General features: G+C 39.6%; 1 protein-coding gene across 9 annotated transcripts in view; it reads right to left on the bottom strand.

The window, feature by feature from the left end:
- Positions 1-17,183, bottom strand: part of PICALM (phosphatidylinositol binding clathrin assembly protein) — a 66,549-nt gene extending 49,366 nt beyond the window's left edge. For 4 of the 9 annotated variants that reach the window (XM_048294422.1, XM_048294421.1, XM_048294423.1 and 1 more), the window contains exon 1: positions 16,878-17,182. In XM_048294422.1, coding sequence (XP_048150379.1) covers positions 16,878-17,007 — 130 coding nt within the window. In that variant the 5' untranslated portion in view covers positions 17,008-17,182. Of the gene's footprint in view, positions 1-16,877 lie in introns of all 9 variants that reach the window. The other 5 variants (XM_048294419.1, XM_048294420.1, XM_048294426.1 and 2 more) reach the window with 3 other exon arrangements.
- Positions 17,184-21,653: the final 4,470 nt, after the last annotated feature.

The following is a 21,653-nucleotide window of genomic DNA, read 5'->3' as shown; positions in this document are numbered from 1 at the left end:
CCTGAACTGCCAGATCATCATAGCAGAATAAATTACTTACACATTTAGGATCACTGACCTATAAAATAATTCACACTGGTCAGAACCTCTGGACAGTATATAAGCCCCAGTCAGCTCCTGCAGACTCTTGACTAAATATACAGGTTGTTGGAGCTTGGATCCCTCTGAGGAATGATCTTCTAAAGACATCCGATTGTGGAACCACTATCAGTGACAATTAGTTTTGTTCAGTTTTATGTCTCTTCCTTTCCTTCTGTACATAAGGAAAGGCAATTAAGCTCACAACTGACCAGACTTGGAGGTAATGAAACTGGCTTCTGTGGCTACTGCTACAAGTTAACCCATTACTGCATTACCCCGACATCTCTACCCTTCAAGCTGAACACAAACCACAGATTAATTCACCATGATCTTCATGCAAGTTCAACACATTGCAGAAGTTAGTTATTTTAGACCAACACAAATTCATAAGATATATAACTCATAGAATGTTTTCATGACAGCTCATGACAAAACAGGGTGGTCCCATTCCTGTCTCTACCTGCAAACATTCACACATTTCCATTGCTTATGTTATGTCAGCACTAGTGTACTTCTCTGAACCATACTAACGTCTCATAATAGAAAAAAAAAACACACAAAAAAACCCTGACCTCAGTGGTGGTGGGTGGGATAATGGGGATGACACATGAGGTGACACAACACAGCATAGTTTCTTCATTATCCTACAAGATAAAAAATAGCTCACAAAAGACCAAAACTGGAAAAAGCCACAAAAAAAAGAAGAGGTGATGACATGCAAAGGCAAGAAGAATGAGAGGAAAAAGGGAAGTGGACAAGCCCTCCCACTTTTGGCACCAGTGAGTGACTGTAACTCAACCATCCCACAACAGTCATCCTCTATTCTTCCAAGATGTCTGTCTTGGCCTTCAGTGGTTACTGTACATTTTGATAGTTGCAAGTTTTCTTAGATTAGTATCAGACTTAAAGTCTGATGTTCTGGTTCAGATTAAAAAAGAAATTCCCGTTGTGCTTCTCAGTGGAGACTGAATATCCATACTCTCCACAAAAAACTACAACACAATGGAAAATCTTCTATTTTCTTTCTTAGTAAAATAAATAATTTTCTTTCAAAGTGTCCTAACTTTTCAGTCTTCTTAATTCATCTGATCTCCTCTGGATTCTCTGCAGTTTCACCGATTCATACATATAAATATACGCACACACACATATATATATGAATGTATGTATTTATTCATATATATAGTTAGTGTCCCAGCTGGATAATGAAAATTACTTTCTTCTACAGACATATGGAGGGATGCCCATCTTTCCTACATTCTCACGTTGGTGGTTTATAATAAAAATTAAGTGAGCCAAACCCTCTTCAAGTGTTCCTGCATGTTCAGATAACCCCTTTAGACTCAGGTTTTACACCTTCCTTACACATTTAGACCTCTGTAAGCATTCATACAGCAGTACTCCAATTTATCAGCTAACTTCGTCTTCTAATCTTGGTCTGAAGAGCAGCTGCAAACATTCCCAAGACAACGCAATTCTCTGTTGACACACAGTGTATACCAACGTACCAGTTACTAATAAAAAGCATCATGAGAACTACAACACGGACATATTCTCCACTTTAAGTACCCTTCAATAATGGGCAAAGTGATGCAAGCAGTCTGTATGAAAGCAGCACTCTCTTGCTCCACTAAATTTGAGAGTCAAGGAAAAAACACACTAAAACCCATGGCTGTTACCTGTACCTATCAGTTGTTATAACAGGAGAGAACTATCTTTGTTAGCATCTTAAAATACTAATCAATAAAAAAGTATCTAAAATATATTAGTTACCTTTCTAAAGATTAATTTTCCAGCTGCCACCCACTCTTAAGACTAAATTCTTCCTCAAAACAGAACAAATCAACAATCGCCTCAGCTCCCTAATACTGAGAAATATGCAAGACATATTAAAACTACTGAATACTTTTGCTCTACATTCAGTTCCTACACTACCCTTTAAAAGCATTTTATCATGAAATCTAGTCCAAAATAATTATTAGCTCCCATACATACACTAGCACATTATTCCCACTGAAAAGTATCTGTAAACTTAGAGCCTTGATCTTATCTTTACAAACATGCTAAATAACGAGCCTGTGAATCATATTCTAAAGATGATTCTTGATTAAAACATGAAAAATGTCTGCATCTATCAGCCAACTAACATGACAATTCTTGCACAAGCTGTACGTTCAATCTGAATATTTAACCCACTGGCCTAATTAAACCAGGGAGAAACCAATATTCTTTTTTACTGATTATACACTAATTTCAATGCATCCATGAATAAAATTATGAATAGTTCTTTGTTCAACATTGTCAGTATTTCCCGAGTGCATAGCTGCAAACACTTGAGGAAGCATCCCCTGCTTCAGGTTCTGACAAGCGAGAAAGCAGGTACATACCTTAAGTGTTCCATATGAGCACTGCTGTTTAAGAATACATTAGGACAGGTGGCTGGGCAGGCTTTGATTTTGAATGACAGGCATTGGTTTGATATTGAAATCAATATTTAATATATTAGTGTATAATATTAAATTACTACATCAAATATGATAAATATTTATAATAATACTTAAGCATCCAATATAATATTTATAGTGTGAATAGTCATACATAGTGGATGAATGGAAGCACAATGAACTGCATTAGGTGAAACATTTTAACTTTGATGAAGACTAATTACTTTGAAAATTGCGTAGCTTTTACACTGCTTTTATATCCTACTGAAAACATGAAGCTATTTCAAGCAGCCTGCATACATGTGAGTTTATCCTATGATTTCAGCTTAAGATGCATAGAGAAGGCACATAACATGGTTTATAGATAGCTGAGAGATCAGACCATAATGCCAGATACTAGCCCTCAGGTCTCTTCATCACCATGTACACAATGAATGTTACCACACTGTTCTCTGTCTGACAGGAATAGTGCCCAAGCCATCTGCCTTTGCTTACTGTAAATTTTTGGTTATAGTATGCACTTAAAGCCCTCTCTTTCTGCTCTAAAGAACCTGTAAACGTTCTCTAGCTATTACACCGCCATACAGTAAAAAACAAGTTGTGCTAACAGACATTTTTAAAACAAGGCTTGTGAGACACGTGTACAAGCTGCTGTTGTACTGCCAATAGCACGTAACCAATCCTTGCAGATTGCTCTGAATACCTCCTGGCTGCAGGCAAAGTACCAACAAATGCCTTACCTGGCAGCTTGCTAGCAGTGGTACAGTAACAATACTGTAGCCCAGCCTACTGGAACAGGGAAACCATTTTGTTAACAGCAGACACCACAGAACAAAGAATCCTCAATGAGCACAACTCTACAGTAGTTCTGCAGCAAGACAACTTGTATTTTTTCAAGAAGGTAAGCCTTTAACGTAACTAGGGTTTTCTTCAGTATCTAATCCTCCTCAATCCTGCAAGGAACTCCTAATCTCAACTTTCATTCCCCTGGCTCATATGACATTCAGATGATATCTGTTAAAAAGTACAGCCAAAGTACCTATCACAGAACCATAGAATGGTTTATGTTGGAAAGGACCTTAAAGATCATCTACTTCCAACACCCCCTTATAGCATGAATGCCACTCATGATCAGGCTGCTCAAAGTCCCATCGAATCTGACCTTGAACACTTGAAGGGATGGGGCACCTACAGCCTCTCTGGGCAACGTGTTCCAGTGCTTCATCACCCTCTCCGTGAAGAATTTCTTCCTAGTATCCAATTCAAACCTGCCCTCCGTCAGTTTAAAGCCATTTCCCCTTGACCTGTCGTTACCTACCCATATAAAAAGTCCCTCTCCCTCCTTTTTACAAGCCCCCTGCAGGTACTTGGTAGGCTGCAGTGAGGTCTCCCTACAGCTTTCTTGTATCCATACCGAAGAACTCCAGCTCTCTCAGCCAATGTCACCTTCCGGCATCTGTGACTTCCTTAAACCTGCATTACAGAGGAGCAAACGCCAGACTTCACACACAGCACATTTTGGCAGTAAACGCTTCTAGCACACTTTCTGAATCTAAATATATGTATCTTCTAAATACACAGAGTATCCACACAAGCATAATTTAGGTGTTTCTTAGATGTTTACATTCCACTTCCCTTTATTCTCAAAGATGCACCAGGAAGCAATTTTGTAGTAGTGATGTACCATCTCTGCAGAGCACAGTGAAACTGAAACCAGTGAGCATTAACACCAAACTGACCTCCTGCCACCACATCTCACTGAACAGATCTTCAAGCCAAAAAATTCTCAAGACCTTCATTATTTTGGAATTAATCAAGCACATGTAATTCACATTATTTTCTCTTTGAACAGCAGTGCTGCATCTTTGATTAGTTTAACAGACAAAACCAAAGATAAGAGAAAACCAAAGCCATGTGATCTGAAGTTTTCCTACTTCAATACTTGTCTCATTTCAGTAGCTCAAAGGTCTTCATCTAGTAAAGTTGTTTAGAATATCTGTTATTCTCTCCCATTTTAAAACCAGATTTTGGAAATTAGATTTCCTTCTGAACAAAATCTAACTCTGAGCAAGAACACCACATTTTTCCTGAATGCCTTTGGGAGCTGTCAGGAAGCACATACTTAAGTTAAAGGAGTTATGCCTCTGTATTTGCCCTCCTCCATCAGTGCTGGAACTGCCAATGAAGATGTGTGTACCTGATGCATGGTAGGACATATTTCTTGGTAGATATCAACCTCTACAGCTTCTGGTTAACTACTGGAAAAAACTGTGCTGTCTCGTTAACTACTGGAAAAAACCCAGCCAAAACCTGAACTTGTAATTCTGTAGAAATATGTTTCCTTTTGGCAAGAGTCCATGCTAGTATGTCGCACAAAACAGCTGTACTGTCAAGAGAGTCTATAATGGTGCGACAGCACCTACTACAGGTCCTTTCACCCCTGTAGTATACTGGTTAAAAACCAACACATTTAAATGTTTTTCATGTACTTACACAGATTTGCAGAATTATGATAAAGGGAAAAAACCTGGGAAATTTTTGCACCTAAGACCGAAGAAGTTTAAGCTATATTCTAAAACGGTTTGTTTATTACATTGTGTTCTTCCAAACATCATAGAGATGCAAAAATTACTAATTTGGGTTTGTTTTAATATAGTAAGTATCAAAAGTCCAATATATAAAATTAATGCAAATGGTGCTTTTCTGGCACAGTATAAGTAGAAGGAAGTCCAAATTATTAAGATTTTTAAAATTAGTACTATTTATTACAAAAGAGTGCAAATGCTTTTCCTATAAATAGCACAATGCCCACCTATTGGAGAAAACCTCCTCAGATGATAGCTTTAACCCAGATTTCTACTATGAATAAGCTTTACACACATCATACTACAAATCCAGCTGTGCAGTATTTCCTATTTTGTATGGATAATCTGTTTATCTTACTTTTCTGTATATCTCTCAGGAGTCCTGTCAGATGATCACTTACTCTTGTAGCTGACTAAACAGAGCTTAACAGATCTCAATGTAGCTGTGATTTAAAGGCTTATAAACAATAACCTAAGTAGTCCAACAAAAGTGGAAAAACCTGAAAAGAGGGGAAAATAAGGCAAAGACAATAGAATCAACTAATAAGTGACAAACAAAACACAGATTTCATGAAGGAGCTCTGCTGAGGAATACTTTTTTCTCCTATTTTCTATAAAAGAAGTTGGTCAACCTCAAAATGGTAACCCTCAAGATTATAAACTAAAAACACTTGCCCAAAGGTTGCTGCAAAAATTTCCTTACCAAATCTCAGTTAACAGACCAAGGAGGAAAGCAGTTTAGACTATTTGCCTATTATACCATATAATGAATTTTCTTAAAGAAAAAGAACCCCGACAACTCCTGACAAAGTACCTGAATTGTTTGAATGATCAAAGCAGCAAATCTTCAAACTTCAAGTATTTATAATTCAGTGAAAATCAAACACCATCCTTCTCCTACAAAGTGACTGGCAGTTGGGTACTTGAGCTGGTATCTCAGAGATCAAATAGGCTAAATTTTGTACTCCCTGGTGTTATATGAAACAGTCTGAACACACAGTTTTGCACAATGTGTCTGAGATTTATCTTTCTCTATAATGAAAAACAAAAAAATTACTCTGCACATCAGACATTTTTATATGACTTCTGTCTACTCCTAAGTGAGACTAATCTTCATTTTTCCCATCAGGAATAGGAGAAAGCAGCGTAACAAAAAACATGAAACTGCTCCTTCCGTGTCAATGCATTTGGTGACATGCAAAATTCTAGTAATTTTGGTTAAAAAAGTGTCACTACTTTATAAACTACCATTTTTTAAGCAACAAGGAAAGTTCATGATACATGGATTTAGAACACTTCTTGCAGCCATTTTAATGCAAGCTCCATCAATTCCATACAATCTATTTCACTTTTTGCACTTAAAAGTAGGTGAACTCATTAAAGGAGATCTGTTACTGACAGCCACTTTCATAACTTTTCTTTTGACCAAAACAGGATCAGATTTTGACATTAACTGTTAGAAAACTGGATAAAGCAGAGCACAAGAGCTTAAAAAAACCCCTCTCTTCCCATAAAAACAGAGGTATCACCACTAAACTGTTTCAACTGACACTCATGTACTCTGAGTGTGTAGCTCTTCCATGAAGGGAGGCAGTCAAGCAAAAGTACAGCTAAATTCTTCCATTCTATTAATAGAAATGTTGGAAATGTCTGCTTAACTTAGCTTTTACTTCCTTTTTCAATTTAGACTAACATGTCCCTTGAGATATTTGGAGCTCTCTGACCAAACAAAACTCACCCTGGCTCATCCTAAGTATATTTTCAATGCACAACATTGAAGGGCACAACAAAACCATTCCTTACAGACCATGTCAAAGATGCTCAGAGTAAAAATTTTTATATATACTGTGATAGAGGTTAGGATGGTGCAGGAACAATCTTCATTTAACACGCAGAGTGAAAAGGAAGCTGAATTTTTCCAGGACCATACATTAAGCTTTACCAATTTTCAGTCAATAAAGCAGAGGGCCTTACAAAGAGGAACATACCCTCTTTACAGCATCGTTGTTATGTCTGAGTTTCATAAATTCAAATCAGTTCTTTCCCTCATTCCTCAGTTTTAGAGACTGTTCCTGAGCCCTTCACTAGTGACCATGGGGTCATCAAGTTTCACAAAGTGTCAGAGCCAACACAGAGTTTCAAACTCTTAAGTCTGAAACTGGATGGGTAAGGGAAACTGTATACAGAAAGAACTCCTCAGTATCCACAGCTTTCAGCTGGGAATTTCTCTATTTACCATGAACAAAGACATGTCCCTGTCACAAACAGCCTCTAAGATAAACTAATGCCAAGTGAAGAAGTAAATAACATCTGCCTTTGGGTTTTCAGTAAAAGGAAAGAGACCTTCAGCCAGGTTCTAGCCTTAAAATTAAACTGCTTTGTAAGAAAAGCTCAAAAAAGGCAAAAATAGTTATTCCATTTGCTTCAAAGTAAAGTTTGTTCATTGGTTAAAACCTCAGAGCTAAAAGGAACATGGAGCTATAATAAAACTAGGTGTTAAGACATCTTGTGTCAGCCCTAGTATATACCAAGAGACTGACCACATTCCTGTCCACAAAGACTCCTCATTAACAGTTTAAAATAAGGACAAAAGCATCTCCTCCAACTCACTGTATTTTACTTACAAATCAATAAATATGAAGAAAGTCTCCTCATAAACTAACTGTGTGTAAACAAAAAGCAAAAAAACCCAGCAAAACAAGAGAGAAAATCAGCCACTAGAAATGCATGAGCTTCAAGTTCATAACAATGAAATTCCAAGCATCAGAAGTTAAACTAACTGTGCTGTTCCCTAGTATTTAAGAACTAGCACAAAAACTTCTTTGGATTTCCATCTGCTTACATACCAAATTTGGCACTGAAACAAACTTCATATATTCCAGATTTTTAATGTAAAGTAACCTGCTTGGAAATTGACTTATGTTACACTTGATAGGCTTAAATGATGCTACATAGTGGCAAAACATTTCAGCTGAACAGGTCACAAAAACAGTATGGGCTATCTCCTTATTAACTATAAAGAACCTAAAAATAAAAGTCTGTATCCAGACAACCATTTTTCCTCAAAGCCCAACAGTGTGCTAGTCCCTGCGTGTGTGAAACAGCTTACAGCCAAGAGTTGTGCATCCTGAGCTTTTCCATTCAACTGCTAATCAAATGTGACAACTCACTACGCATTACATACCCTTATTAGAAATAACTACAGTCTGCAAATGCAGAGGTGTTCATATTTGGTTTCCATTTATTTCTTTCTTCTATTCCTATGATTAAAATCCACTTCATATGTATTTTTGATACTCTAAATTTTATTCTGCAGTGCTATACTGTAACACTCATGACTGAAATGCAAGCACTCTAGGGAGAAATAATCCCTAACAAATTTAAGACAGGTTATTAATATATAACAGGAAAACTGATTTAAAGGATAATAAATCCAAATTTAGTCATCTGACTAAAAACCAGCTGATCAGAGCATGGCTATATCAATGAAAGCTAAGGGACATGGACATGCAGAGAATTAATTCAAAATTTACTACCTAAGGACTCCAATATATTTCTAAGCAGTAAAGAGACTTCTCAAGAGAAAAAAAGAACACAAGGATATTATTCAAAAAGACTTTTTTTTTATCTGCAACTAGGATTTGAACTAGTTGTGGTTCACGATGAATAAAAAGTAATTGCAAATAAAACACCTGAATTTCAGCCCTAAAACTTACAAACTGACATAACCATTTATGTAAATATTAGACTTAAGTGCCCCTTGTAAGACAGAAGAACAAAGGCATTTCATGAGTAAGCAAGATTCAATGAAGCCAGCTTTACATCAACCCAGAAATGAAGAATTACTTTGTGAACTACAACTGTATGAGGCTGCAATACGTAATCAAGTAAATATTCCTAACAAACTGGTTTTTAAATGAAAGTTATTTTTAATCTCTCCATAACAGCATACATGCTGAATTATGATCACCAATGGCTTCTGGCAAATAGAAAAGGGGGCAGAATTAAACCTGATCAAATAACACCACTATTCCCTGTATGGAGACTTAATCGTTACAACAGTTCAAAAAAGATTTTACACTTCACATAGAAAATAAGGTCAGATCCAGAATACAGAGTTGTTGATCAGAAAAATTCATCACGTTTGAAATAGGTTGCAATGATGGCTGAAACTATAATGGTAATATTGGGCAGAGAGAGAAGTAAAGGGGATAAATCAAATTCAAGTGTGACCGCATTTCCAATTAAATATCAACCCATTTGTCAGCAAGACTGGAGATATCAGCCAAATAAACCAAGTGCAACTGCAAGCAAATGTAGGTGAAACGGTGATGCAACTTGTGAACATACGGGAAGAAGTGGGGGAGAGAGGGACATACTCCGTAACAAAACTAAACCCAAGACAAAAAACACACATGTGGATAGCAAAAGACACATATAGATACACTTCCATGTCACTTTACAGTTCAGTATCCACCCCAGAAAAAACCAACCACCACCAACAGCAAAGCACGTTACAAGCAGCCCTTCAGAACACCGAGGAACATGAAGACACCCACTTCTACCTTTTGACAGCCAAGGCATTCAACCTTCTCACCTGGCAGATAGAGTAACAAATCACAGACAACCAGAGCTGCTCTGAGTGGATTTACTGCCAGATTGAAGACAAAGATTTTTTTTTTTTTTTAATTAAAAATAAGTATTTAAAACACGTTTACTTTTGTCTATAGTTTTGTAACCTGAGTTTAATTTAAAACTTTGTTTGTTACCATCTCTGGGCCTGAAATCTAGTTTACTACGGTAATTTTAGAAACATGCTGTGCAGATGAATACCAGAGAGTTGGTTTGGTTTTGTTGGGTTCATTTTTCTTTTTTTTGAGCAAAAGTAACTAAGGAATGATATGAACCTCATTATCACCTTTTTATAAATGGATAAAAAAATATCCTTTTTCACAAGTTATTAAGATGGAAAATTTGTTTATACACTAATTATTTAACTAGGAAACAGCGTTATTACGGATTCACAATTTGTGCTTTAAATTTTACTAAACTAACTATTCAAAAAATCAAAAGGTTACAAACAAGACAGACACTTTGTTGTTGTCATAATACACGGCCAGCAACTGGAATAGCTGAGCTACTGCAAGCACCATATTTAGAGTAAGTATGTGAAATACCAGAGCAGTTTCAATCCATGCAAACATCTCACCTCCCACATCAGCAAAAGAATCACTCCTGCTAGAATGGCACCACTGCTGGAGCACACAAATGTTGTGACTGAAGGACTGCTTGCTTGGGAGAAAGCAATAAAGGACAGCAAGTGAAGATTTCAAAAGTGTCTTTTCAGGAGAAAATTAAAAAGGAGTTGATGTGGAGAACTTCTCTGTAAATTAACATAGGTATGAATGGAAGTACATAGGAGAGCTCAGAACTAGTATAATCCCCACTTTGTGAGGTGTTCTTATTTAATTTAGACTACTTATGTCATGACCTGCATAAAACTCTCAGGATTTCACTTTATGACACCACTGTTCATTTCAGGATATTCCCTTATGCTTCATTCTGTGAATTAACATGCCCAAGTCAAATTTTGGTGTAGATCTTGTCAATTTACACCCTCTCTTTTGAAGTAAAACTTGTAAAAGCCTAATTTACCCTTGTATAATATTGCAAATGATCCAGATAAGCATTACTTTAATAAAGCTCCTTTAGCAAAATAGCACAGGAGATGTTTAGTCACAATCAGAAAATCCAGCGTATTTGCTAAATCTGTATGAAATGCTTAACTTCAATAAGTTATTCTCACACAGTTAAATACAGCTTAGTTCCCTAATTTCTAAAATCCCAATATCCAATTCGTCACATATTACTCATAACTTGGATTTACTGTAAGAAGACTTAAGACTACCACACCTTAGCACTGAACTTACTAACATTATTTTTAGGTTTAGAAACTAGCAGCCAATTGATAAAGCTCTGATATAAGCTAGGGGTGAAATACAAAATAGAACACTACTTCTTCAAGTTTTGAAGGATACAGTTACTTTGAACTTACTAAGAGTTCATAACCTGCCCACTCACGATCATATTTCACAATGGAGAAAACAGCTAGAAGAGCAAGGAAAACATCAAACCCAACAATTTTATAGCAACAAAAGCTTCTTTCCACTTGACTGCGTTCTTTTTTTGTTACTTACTTGTTGGTTACTTCTAAGTGGCTGCAGATATAATCAGTAATAAAATCTCTCTCATACCCAAGTCTTTGCAAGATCACATTAAGCTCAAAATTACAACTACTCCCAGAGTTAAGATTTTGACCAGCAGAAAGTCTAAATGGTTAAATTTGCATACTCATGAACAAAAAGCAAAGTTTGCAGCAGACGAGTTTGCTAAAATACTCAAAAGTAAGAACACATACTTGAGATTATTGCTTTAAACTGTATTGCAAACTATTTGGAAATAATAAATAACTGCCCCAGTAGAGGGCTTCAAGACTTTATAAACAAGACATTTACAATTCTTCTATCATGCTTGAGAAACAGCTACTTCACAGTTTACAGGAAAGTGCACATATCCTAGCAGTAGTAAAGCAGTGTGCTATTTTTCAAGCATTAATTCATGTGTGAGATGTTTAGAGTGAAAATATCTTAATGGTATAGAGAAATTTGAATTTAAGAAAGCTGTTTAAAAAATTAAGCTTTCAAATACAAAAGTGTCTCTGCTTCAGAAATAATGTTGCATTTTCCAGGGGGAGCAAGACATCAGTAACATTTTGTAAGTGAACTTTCTCAGAATTCTACCATCATCAATAGATCATGTACTTTACATAAGGCAACATACGCAAAAACCGGGAAGCTTTAAATTCCACATTGGATAAGTCATCTCTCGTATTACCATCACTTTGTAAGCCAAGTCATTAGGGACAACTTAAAAGTTTCACATCTACAAATCAAAAACTGATTTTAGGATTAGGAACTGAAGACTGAAATAGATCATTAGGTCACAGGCTGAACTGCAAAAGAATGCTTCTCCCAAGCGTCACTTTTAGAAGATGCAAGAGATGACAGCACCATTAAAAAAAAAATTAAAAAACAAAGATCTCAACTAGAGCTATAGCCCAAAGTTACATGACACTTGAATAATCCCAGCTAAAGGGAAACAATGGTGGTATGAAGATTCACAGGAAGCTGATTGCAGGTGTCCTGTAGCTTCTCCTCCTTAGCTCCTGCCTCTTACCTCATCTGAAGTAGAATACTGCTTCAGGCTAAGTAAAATAAAACAACAGCTGCACAACTACATGGCTATTCTTTCTGCATATGAGCAGCTGTGGTAGAAAATTGTCACTCTGGCAGCCAGGAGGAGTATGGTAGTTCTCATACTCTACTAAAAGACACGAACAAATATTCCAAAGGAATTCTAGTAAAAAGTAAGAAAGTTGGCTGGAGAAAGAAATGATGAAGGAATCACAGAAAAATTCAAGAGAGAAAAATGAATACTTCAAAAGAAAGTTGTAAGAGTGCAATTATTTGTATTTGCAATAATTACAGTTACAAAGAACATTTCTAAGCAAAAATAACAATGGATTGCCTCCAGAAATTTAAGTCAATTACAGAATAGGAAGCAAAGCCGCAAGAAACTTCAGGTGATTCTGCCAAAACCAGACACAAAATATGAGTTTGTTGAAGCATCACAATACCATAAAAGGAATATGGATAATCTGTTTCTACTGGAGAACACAGAACTATCCACAGAACTAGGAGTTAATTCACCTCATCACCCAGCTACACTTTAGCATCTAAAGGCAAGCGAACACTTAAAATTCCCAGATTTCTTAGAAATCTCTTGTGTGATACAGGGAAAAGCAATGATCCCTCAGTTCTACAAGTTACCCTCTTTGTACCATCTCATTTTGAAATAGAAGCTGTCCCCAGCACAGACACTGAGCAAGTCTTTAGCTGGACTTTTCTCTGTCCTAGTAGTAGCCTCTAGACAAAACCGAAGCAGCTGACACTAGGGACTTAGGAATTAAATTCCCAACAAGCTCCTTCAAGTTTACTTTCACTTACACAGCTTCTCACAGACATCTACCCAACACAGGGCAGGGTTCTGGTTTACCGTCTTCCTTAAAAATACACATTTTCTTTCACAATAAGAAATCAAGGAAATTACACTGTGGCTTAACTATAGAGATATTTCCTGTTAAGAATGGATAATTACAGCATCGCAACTTCCTTCCAAGTCATCCATCCACATTCTCCTTTAAAGAGTGCTACTCCATTAGCTACAAGCAGATAGGGTTACTATGCCACACTCATTCAAGAGGCCAACCCTAAATGTGTATCACAACAAAGCTGTTTTAAGTACACTCCGCAACATGCACATGTACACAAACGTTTTTACGCTACTGAGCTGTCACTGCTACAGCAGTTTCACTGAACCAATCCAGTGAAATCTACTTGGGATTAACTTAAGGTATTCTGAATATTAATGTATCTTCAGGTATTCCTAATATTATTTATCCACCATACACAAGCACACCTCCCCCCAGAATCACGTAAAGGAGGAGTGAAATCTGGCAACAAGTTTCCCAGCACCATTTATATTAAAACAACTTAAAGTAATTGTTCTTACCATCACTATCCAGCACTCAACATGGAGACAAAAAGCTAACCAGAAAGAAAGGGTTGTATCAATCTCAGTGGGCAAGTTAAACCCACAAACCAGTTTACAGCTTCCACTGCTCAGATAGCATAAAAACCAGGAGAAAGTCCCAGTGAAACTAGGTTTTACACAAAAGAAATTCATGAACTATGCTTTGAGGGTTCCAAGGCTATTAAACCTGTCTGATTTCTGTAATCCATCATAACAAAAGCAGCATTTAGATTACCAGACAGAATCCTTAACACAGCTCTAAGGCTGGACCTTCAAAACAAAAGAAAAAACCAGTTATCATATATTCAAGTATACAGCCCCAAGATGATGTTACTACCTATCACAAGCCATGTCCACTTGTAAATTAGAAGTCTTTCTCCCTCAAACCAAACAACTAAGCTTTGTAATGGAAGAGAAAGAGCATTCTTTGAAGTAGATTATATTTTAATCATCATGGGCTAAGAAAAGAATGCCTTTCTACCTTCCTTGATCAAGACAACCATCACTGAGGGAAATACAGAGGTAAACTAGAATGGAGAGCACTTCAGTTTTGAAACTACAGACACAGTCAAGAGCAAGATAAATAAGGACAGGGAAAAACCATGTTCATGAGTATCTGTCAGATTTCCCTCCATTTTATGAGTTAACATGAGGTTGAGCGAGTTAAATCTGTTCATGACAGCTCAAGCTTAATGAAGAAAGAATTTCAGTAACAGGACAATCAGAAATCTTGAGATATGTACAAGAAATACAGAGACCACATTAACAAGAATGTATGTCATGGTCACAGAACATGCTACAAAACTAAGACTTCATTACAGGACAGTGTAGGAAAACTCAACTTATCCATTCACCCAGGACACAACGTATAGCAAAGTAAGTTTTAACTGTATTATCATAATAAACAATAATCAGAAAAATATTAAGGCAGCATGCTGCCTATGAAGAGTGGTATATTAATTATCATTCACAATGAGATGTCAGTTCACAGGACTCACCTAGTTAAACTGTTGTAAAAGGAAGATGTGTACAAATAGTTCAGAAGTGGGCCTTGAGTCACAGCTTGCGTAAAAACCATTTATTTTAAAGCATACAACCACACAGGGTACGAACAAAGAAAATGTTCAAAATACAAGACCATGTGTCATTTCCTGATGCCAGGAACAGAGACTTCTAGCAAACATATTAGGGTAGCACACAAAACATCTAGCCACAATGTATTTTAACCATTAAAAAGAGGGACTAATTAAAAAAAAAGTTTGCTTTGCTCTGATAAAAGAATTCTTAGAGAGACACAGAAACTAAAACTCCTGACACTCTAGAGAAGCAAAAGGAAACACAGAAATTGAAACTGTCTTCTCATCCAGCAGCTACCAGACAGCTTTCTAAGGAAGTCCAGGCACCCTTCTGCAGTAGCACCCTGGAGGTCTCCATTAGGTTGTCTCCCAGCAGCCCTGTTCAGAACATCACCCTTTTACACACACAAAACACTCAAAGAGCAATTTTCTGTCCAGCTTGATATTCTTTTCAATAAAGCTTATACCACAAAGTAATTAAGCTCCTAAATGCCTTATTACTGAAACTACTTTTACCAATATTACAGGCTAAACCTGACAAAGTTTGTTCTCTAGAAAGCCTCACTTCTGCTGTATGAAATCCAGTAATATCACGATTTCATACATATGCCATATGACAAGGTGTTTTCTCTACCTGCCTATAAGTTACTCAAAGCCCAAGGATTTCCTCAGTATTCTGATACCCTTAGCTAACCAAAAATAACAAGGCCACTCAGTTATTATCATCTTCAGGCAAAAGATGAAATGAATGAGGGAATACCAAAAAGAGACAGCAGCTGTTCTGGGACTACCCTAAGAAATTGATGAGATCGCTCTCAGGTACTTGCAGAACAAGAATTTCTTAAACCTTTAACATGGACATGTTTTGGTAGAAAGAAGGAAGAACTACAGTACAATTAATCCTACTGCTATCATCTAGTGTTCTCATTTGGATACAGAGCAATTCAGAAGGCACAGACTCAAGACACATGAAGACTCAACCTTCTCCTCACAGACGTGGGTGGGATGAAGGGAGAAAGCACACTCATAGAGGGCATAGACACACATATCTCTCCAGTATCTTTCATTATATATTGAGGAAGGTGAAAGGGAGTGGGGGGGCTGTCCTTAAAAGGCCTAGAATAAACAGACGCAAGACAATCAGGTATTCAGACCAAGAACTTCCCCAATCTTGTGACCTTACAGCTTGGTGAGACACACACTAATGTGAACTTTGGTGCTCATCATTCTCTTCATAATCATCCGGATGGATCAGAGTTGATAGAAAACCTTCTAAGACTTCCCACCTTTGATCTCTTCTTAACAGAAGCTGAGAAATGGTCAGTCCCTGTACAGTATGTTAAGACCAGGTGAAGTTCTAAAGAAGTCCTCTGAGATACATCTTCCCAAGTGAATGAGACAAACTAGAAAGAACTAGGAACATCCTCACTGAGAGAGATTTACCCCTCGAACACTCATTTCACATATTTTCCTACGTGGAAGAGTTACAGGATTGTTAAAGAAGGATTTTTTAATTTTTTTTCCTGGTAGACAACCTGGAAAATAATTAAGATAACTGATCAGCTATTCCTTCCTGAAACTCCTGCACCTCCTCTAGAGAATAAGGGAGTGCTGCCCTAGCAAGACGCAAATAAGACCAATTAGTAAGGAAATTGCAGCCCATTCCTCTGCCTGGCCTCCCCGGTTCTCTCTCTCCCGAAGAAAGGGGTATGGGGCAGGTCCTGTCCTTCAGAAGCTCACATTGTCCGGGGCCCTGTGCATAAGGAAGAGCTAGCAAGGCCCCTTTCGGAGAGCAGATACACTGAACAGCCTCTCCCAAGCTCTCCATCGCCACGTCCCCGACCCTACGCCCCCGCCCTCCGGGAATGCCCTACGCTGAAACCCTGAGCTCCTCCGCCTGAGGAGGCTTCCCGTCCCCACGAGGCCGGTGGGATGGGCGGCAGCCCCGCAGCGGGACCCCGCGACAGGCCGGGCAATCCCGCTCCTCGGCGGGACGCTCGGGGAGAGCCCCGGGGCCGCCGTCCCCTCCCGGTACTCACAGTCCAGGTGCTTCTTCTTGGGGCCCATGACCTCGTGGGTCGTGGCCTTGCACACGGTTTTCGAGACGGCCGAGCCGGTCACGCTGTGCTGCGCCGCCGTGATGCGGTCGGTGAGGCTTTGGCCGGACATGGCGGGTTCGCTGGCGGCGCTGGAACCGAGCGCGGCTCCGCTCCCTCCTCAGGGGCCGGGACGGGAGGAGTCGCCGGGGGGATGGAGCTGCGCGGGCTCCTCACCCCGCCGTGCCGCAGGCGGCCCCCGCTCCGCCCTCAGGGACGGACCTGTCACCCGAGCAGGGACCCCTCCTCCTCCTCCTCCTCCTCCTCCTCCTCCCGCCCCCCTCCCCCGGCCGCCGTCCCCTCCCCCTGCGCGCCCGCCCGGCCGGGGACAGGGACACGCACTGGGCGCCGCAGGAAAATGGCGGCGGCCGAGCTCCTCCTCGGGCCTTGCCGGACCTCTCCCGCGTCACGTGACCGCCCGGCGCCCCGCCCCCGTGACACGCCCCGCCCCCTCAGCGCCGCGGGGCGAGGGCAGGGGGCGGGAGCTCTTCCTCAGGTCGGGATCGCTTCCCTCAGGATCCCTTCCCCTTGAGCAGCCTCTCCTGCCCTGGGGTCCCTTCCCCTTGGGCAGCCTCCCCTTCCCCTGGGCAGGCTCCGCTCGGGAGATTCAGTGGGCCCCTGTTCGGGTTCAGCGCCGGGTAAAGTCTCCGTGGAGCGAGTGGGGGGTGTCTCCGCCCCTGAAGGAAGTAATTTAGTATTTCTCAGCCTGGAAAGTTTTTGCAGAAACTCTTTTGGTGTCACCTTCGGCTAGGGAAAGCGCAAAGGGAAAAAAAAAAACCTGTTCGCAGGGGTTCGGGGCTGGTTTCTACGATCGAGCTTCTTCTCGGAGTTATTTTTATTTGAAAGCTCGCCAAAAATTTCTCGAATGTACATCACGGCCAGCATAAAAACACTGGTGGTTTTCAGGTCTTTCATGATTAGCCTCCCACTGTTCTGCTACTCAGCCAATGCTTCTCGGACTTAGTAGGTGGCTCTGTCCTTGGCAGCCCGGGATTTTGTACGAAGTTAGTTGGTTTCTGTTCTTAGAAGTTAGAAACTGTTCCTCAAGGTGCCTTCTCTCGGCCTGGTACCTACAGCTGTAGACGTGGTTACCTGTATCCCAGTGGCAGACAGTGAGCAGCAGCTACTTGGCGTCCTTGCCTCCTATCGCCCATTGCCGAAGTGCAACTTCCATTACTCCTTGCAACAGGGCTCTTCTCCTCCTCCCCAAGCCCACAGCAGTGAATAATACAGCAAAACCGCAGGACTCCAGCTGACAAAGTTCTTCCTCTCCCAGAAGTGCCTCCTGAGGAGCTGTCTTGTAAGTGTCCCCCATCCATGAAGCCACTGAAATATTTATTGGGCAACTTAAAGAGAAGCAGTATACAAATAATACTCGGCTCTGTGTGCTTGACAGGATGTGTAAGTAGGATTATCTGTTCATAATGCACAAGGAAAATCGGTGTCAGAGGAAGAACATCTGGTGAAAGTTGAACCCAAATAATGCCATTTGTGTGTGTGTGTATAAGGAATGCTTGCAACATGTAGAACTTGCTTTCTTCATAATGCCAAGCTCTTTGAGGATACTGTTGTATTTGTATTTCTTGGCTCCTTCTGAACTGCTTTAGGAGTCCCAAATATCCATGCTGGGGAAATAAATCACTGATGTATACAGCAGCAGACTCTGGCATGAGACAGCTTCAGCATAAAGCTTCACACCATGAAAACACAGAGGCTGCTCTAGGCTACTGATACAGCAACACACATCGGTATTTTTTATGCTAACTTCAGCTAGGACCTGGATTTCAACACCCCATTTCAAACTGCTTTTGGAAAAATTCTGTGGAACTGGCCTGAGTAAATTAGGCTCCATCAGTTCTTCTCTGATGATGCCCATCACTTTCTCTAGGAACAGTGAAGCTGTACAAACAGAGGCAGCTTGTGACTCTAGGAGTTACTGAGACCAGATTTGGACAAAATATCTCATTCCTGAGGGAACAAAAAGTGACCTCAATCTTAGAGGTCCAAAACCAAAAATAAATGTTGCCTTTTTTTACAGCTCTTCTTGCTCACTGAAAGCTCACAGTTTTACTCCACAGTTAAAAATTCTACTTGTAATGCTTGTTCATTAGCAGAAATGGGTGAGAGAACTGATGGCAAAATATATTTCGATAATTGTTTGTTGCTTTTTAATTGCTTGGGAGATACTTGATACCATTACAGCAAGAAGCTGGAAGCACTATGACAGATAATATCTGAGCACCTCCCAAAGATTTGGAAATTGAAATCAAAATATTAATCTCTTTTCCTTTCCAACCTGAAGAAAACAAGTTTGATTAGTTTATAACTCATTTGTTTTTGTTTGTGTGCCTGGGTGTGCTTGAGAATGAAAGGAGAAAGGAGTACATATCTAAAGAGAAACTACTGCAGAGATAGGAGTCCTATATTTAGTGGAGCAGCAAACCTAAACAACATTCTTTTCTCTTGTGAAAAGTTCTTCCAGTATCTGGATATGACTCCTGTGAAAATGCTGTATCTTGCATTCACAAGCTCCCCAAAATTGTCAGTACTTCCCTGGTATTCAGCTATCCTGGAAGGACAAACAAGCTAACAGATCTGTTTCTTCCCATGTGTATTGTATAGTGCTGAAAAGCTTGCCTCAGCATGACCTCTGCAATTTATTATGTATATAATTTTCTTGCAACAGTGTCATTTCCACTCTGTGAGGTGCCTGCCACGCTGTAATGCCTGCAGTCTGCCAGGGTGATTTGGTGTTCCCAGTGCTGCTGGCATCCATGCCCTTCCTCCTTGCTTCATATTACTGTACACTATTAGGAGAGCCATGGGTTGGGGGCACTATTAATCAGAAATAGCTTCAGATTTAAACCAGGTGTTTTGGCTGAATTTCAGGTCTATTAGAAATCAGCCCATCTGAGGCACAAAACTATGAGGAACAAAGGTGAGCACATGCTGATAAACTGTTGCAGTCTCATTACCAAGGATTTGAGGGCATATCTGCTAAAAGCAACAAAAAAACCCCATCAACCATAATTTGGGAAGCTAAGGGGACTAGTGAAGAGAAGTTGAAGAGAGGGATTAAGTTCGAAATGGGGCTGGGCATTGGAACAGCTGAAGGCAATGGCAAGAGGGATGGGGCAAGGAGGCAATGGGTAGGAAAAGCAGAGGCAGCAAAGGCACCTAAGGGAAATAAGGTTGGGAAATGCCCTATCAGTGTTGTATAAATGATTTGAAAACAAGTTACATTCCAGATGTTTCACGAGACCCATTTACAGGATCCCTATGGTTTCATTGCTATTAAGGGTTACAGTATTTTCTCCAGTTTTTCAAGGAAGGTGATTTTGATGTCAGCCCCAGGAATTCGGCATTCATTTGAGTAGACAGAAGATATAGAATAGACTGTAGGAAATAGAAACACCAGCTTCCCAGATGTAGCTCTCTATGCCATTTGTCCATGTCTATGGCCACTTTGTGGTCCATTTCTTGTGCACCTCTGGCAGCAGAGAACTCCAGAGCAGCTGCACAGCTAGAACCAGGCCACTCACTGACCATATTCAGCAATCTACAGTTAGTGATGCACTTTTGAGTAGCCTAATTTTGCCCAGCCTAGTAGAGCTCTGCCCGTTTAACTCTGGTGTAATAATTTCAAAACCAATTTCAAAGAGTTTGGAAAAGATTTACCCAATGTTGTTTTTCTGTGACTATTGTAAGAATCCAATATAAGAATTCAATATAATTTGCATCACCATAGCAACGTCATCAAATAATTTTATAGACAATAATGAATTTTTTTCCAGCAACACTTCCAAGAAGATAAAGAAACTGGAACAAAGAAAAATTACTGTTAAAATAACACTTCTTAGTGGCACAGTGAAATTAAGTAGTCCAGGAGTGTGGTTCTTGTTACTCATTCATGTTGCCAACAAGACCAGAAGCCAACAGAGGTAGGCAAGGTGGCTACATTGCATAGCTAGGGGAAAAGGAGGCAACAAGATCATTGAGGATGTCTGGAATATTGCAAAATAATCACAAAACACAGTGGAGTTAGGATACTTTTTTAAATGATACCCCTCTTCACTACTCCAAAGGTGCTTGTTCACAGGTTTTCTTTTTGCTTCTCTTATATCCAGTTTGTATGAAACGACATTTCTGATCCTTCCGACTTTTAGCACTTAGCTCTTTCCTTTCCTAATGATCATTTTTTCATGTTCATTCCTGTTTCAAATACATCACCCTTATCCATCCAACTATCCATCCTGGGTCTATCCAGAATTTTCCTGCTGAAACAGGAACATTCAGCTCTTGCTGTGCATTTCTCTTGTATCACCTGATTTTCTTCGAGCTCCATACTGTCCTCACATCTATTCCAAATCTATCTATCTTCAAATCTATTCCAGCTCACTCCTTGCAAAGACAACTTCCTCAAGTCCATAGTGAATCAGAGATGTCTTTCCTGATTCTCTTCCCTCTTTCTGGAAATAGTGGCAGCTTTCATGTTTCTTTTGTTCCTTTTGCATTTCCTCTTTTGTGCCTCTCTCTGTAAGTCAAATATCCAACTTCCTTCCTTCAAACACAGTATTCTAAGCTCGCAGCTTGTGTCACCTTCTCATGCAGCTCCAGTTATCTAGTAATCAATGTCCCTTGCAGTGCTGTTACCTGAAAGGAGGTTGACTTTGTCAAGAAAGAAAGCAGCTGCCCAAAAGCTAACATAATTTTGACATG

The sequence above is a fragment of the Corvus hawaiiensis genome, chromosome 2, assembly GCF_020740725.1.
Source record: "Corvus hawaiiensis isolate bCorHaw1 chromosome 2, bCorHaw1.pri.cur, whole genome shotgun sequence".
Lineage (NCBI taxonomy): Eukaryota > Metazoa > Chordata > Aves > Passeriformes > Corvidae > Corvus > Corvus hawaiiensis.
The sequence above is the reverse complement of the archived record's forward strand: the minus strand, read 5'-3'. Positions and strand labels throughout refer to the sequence as shown.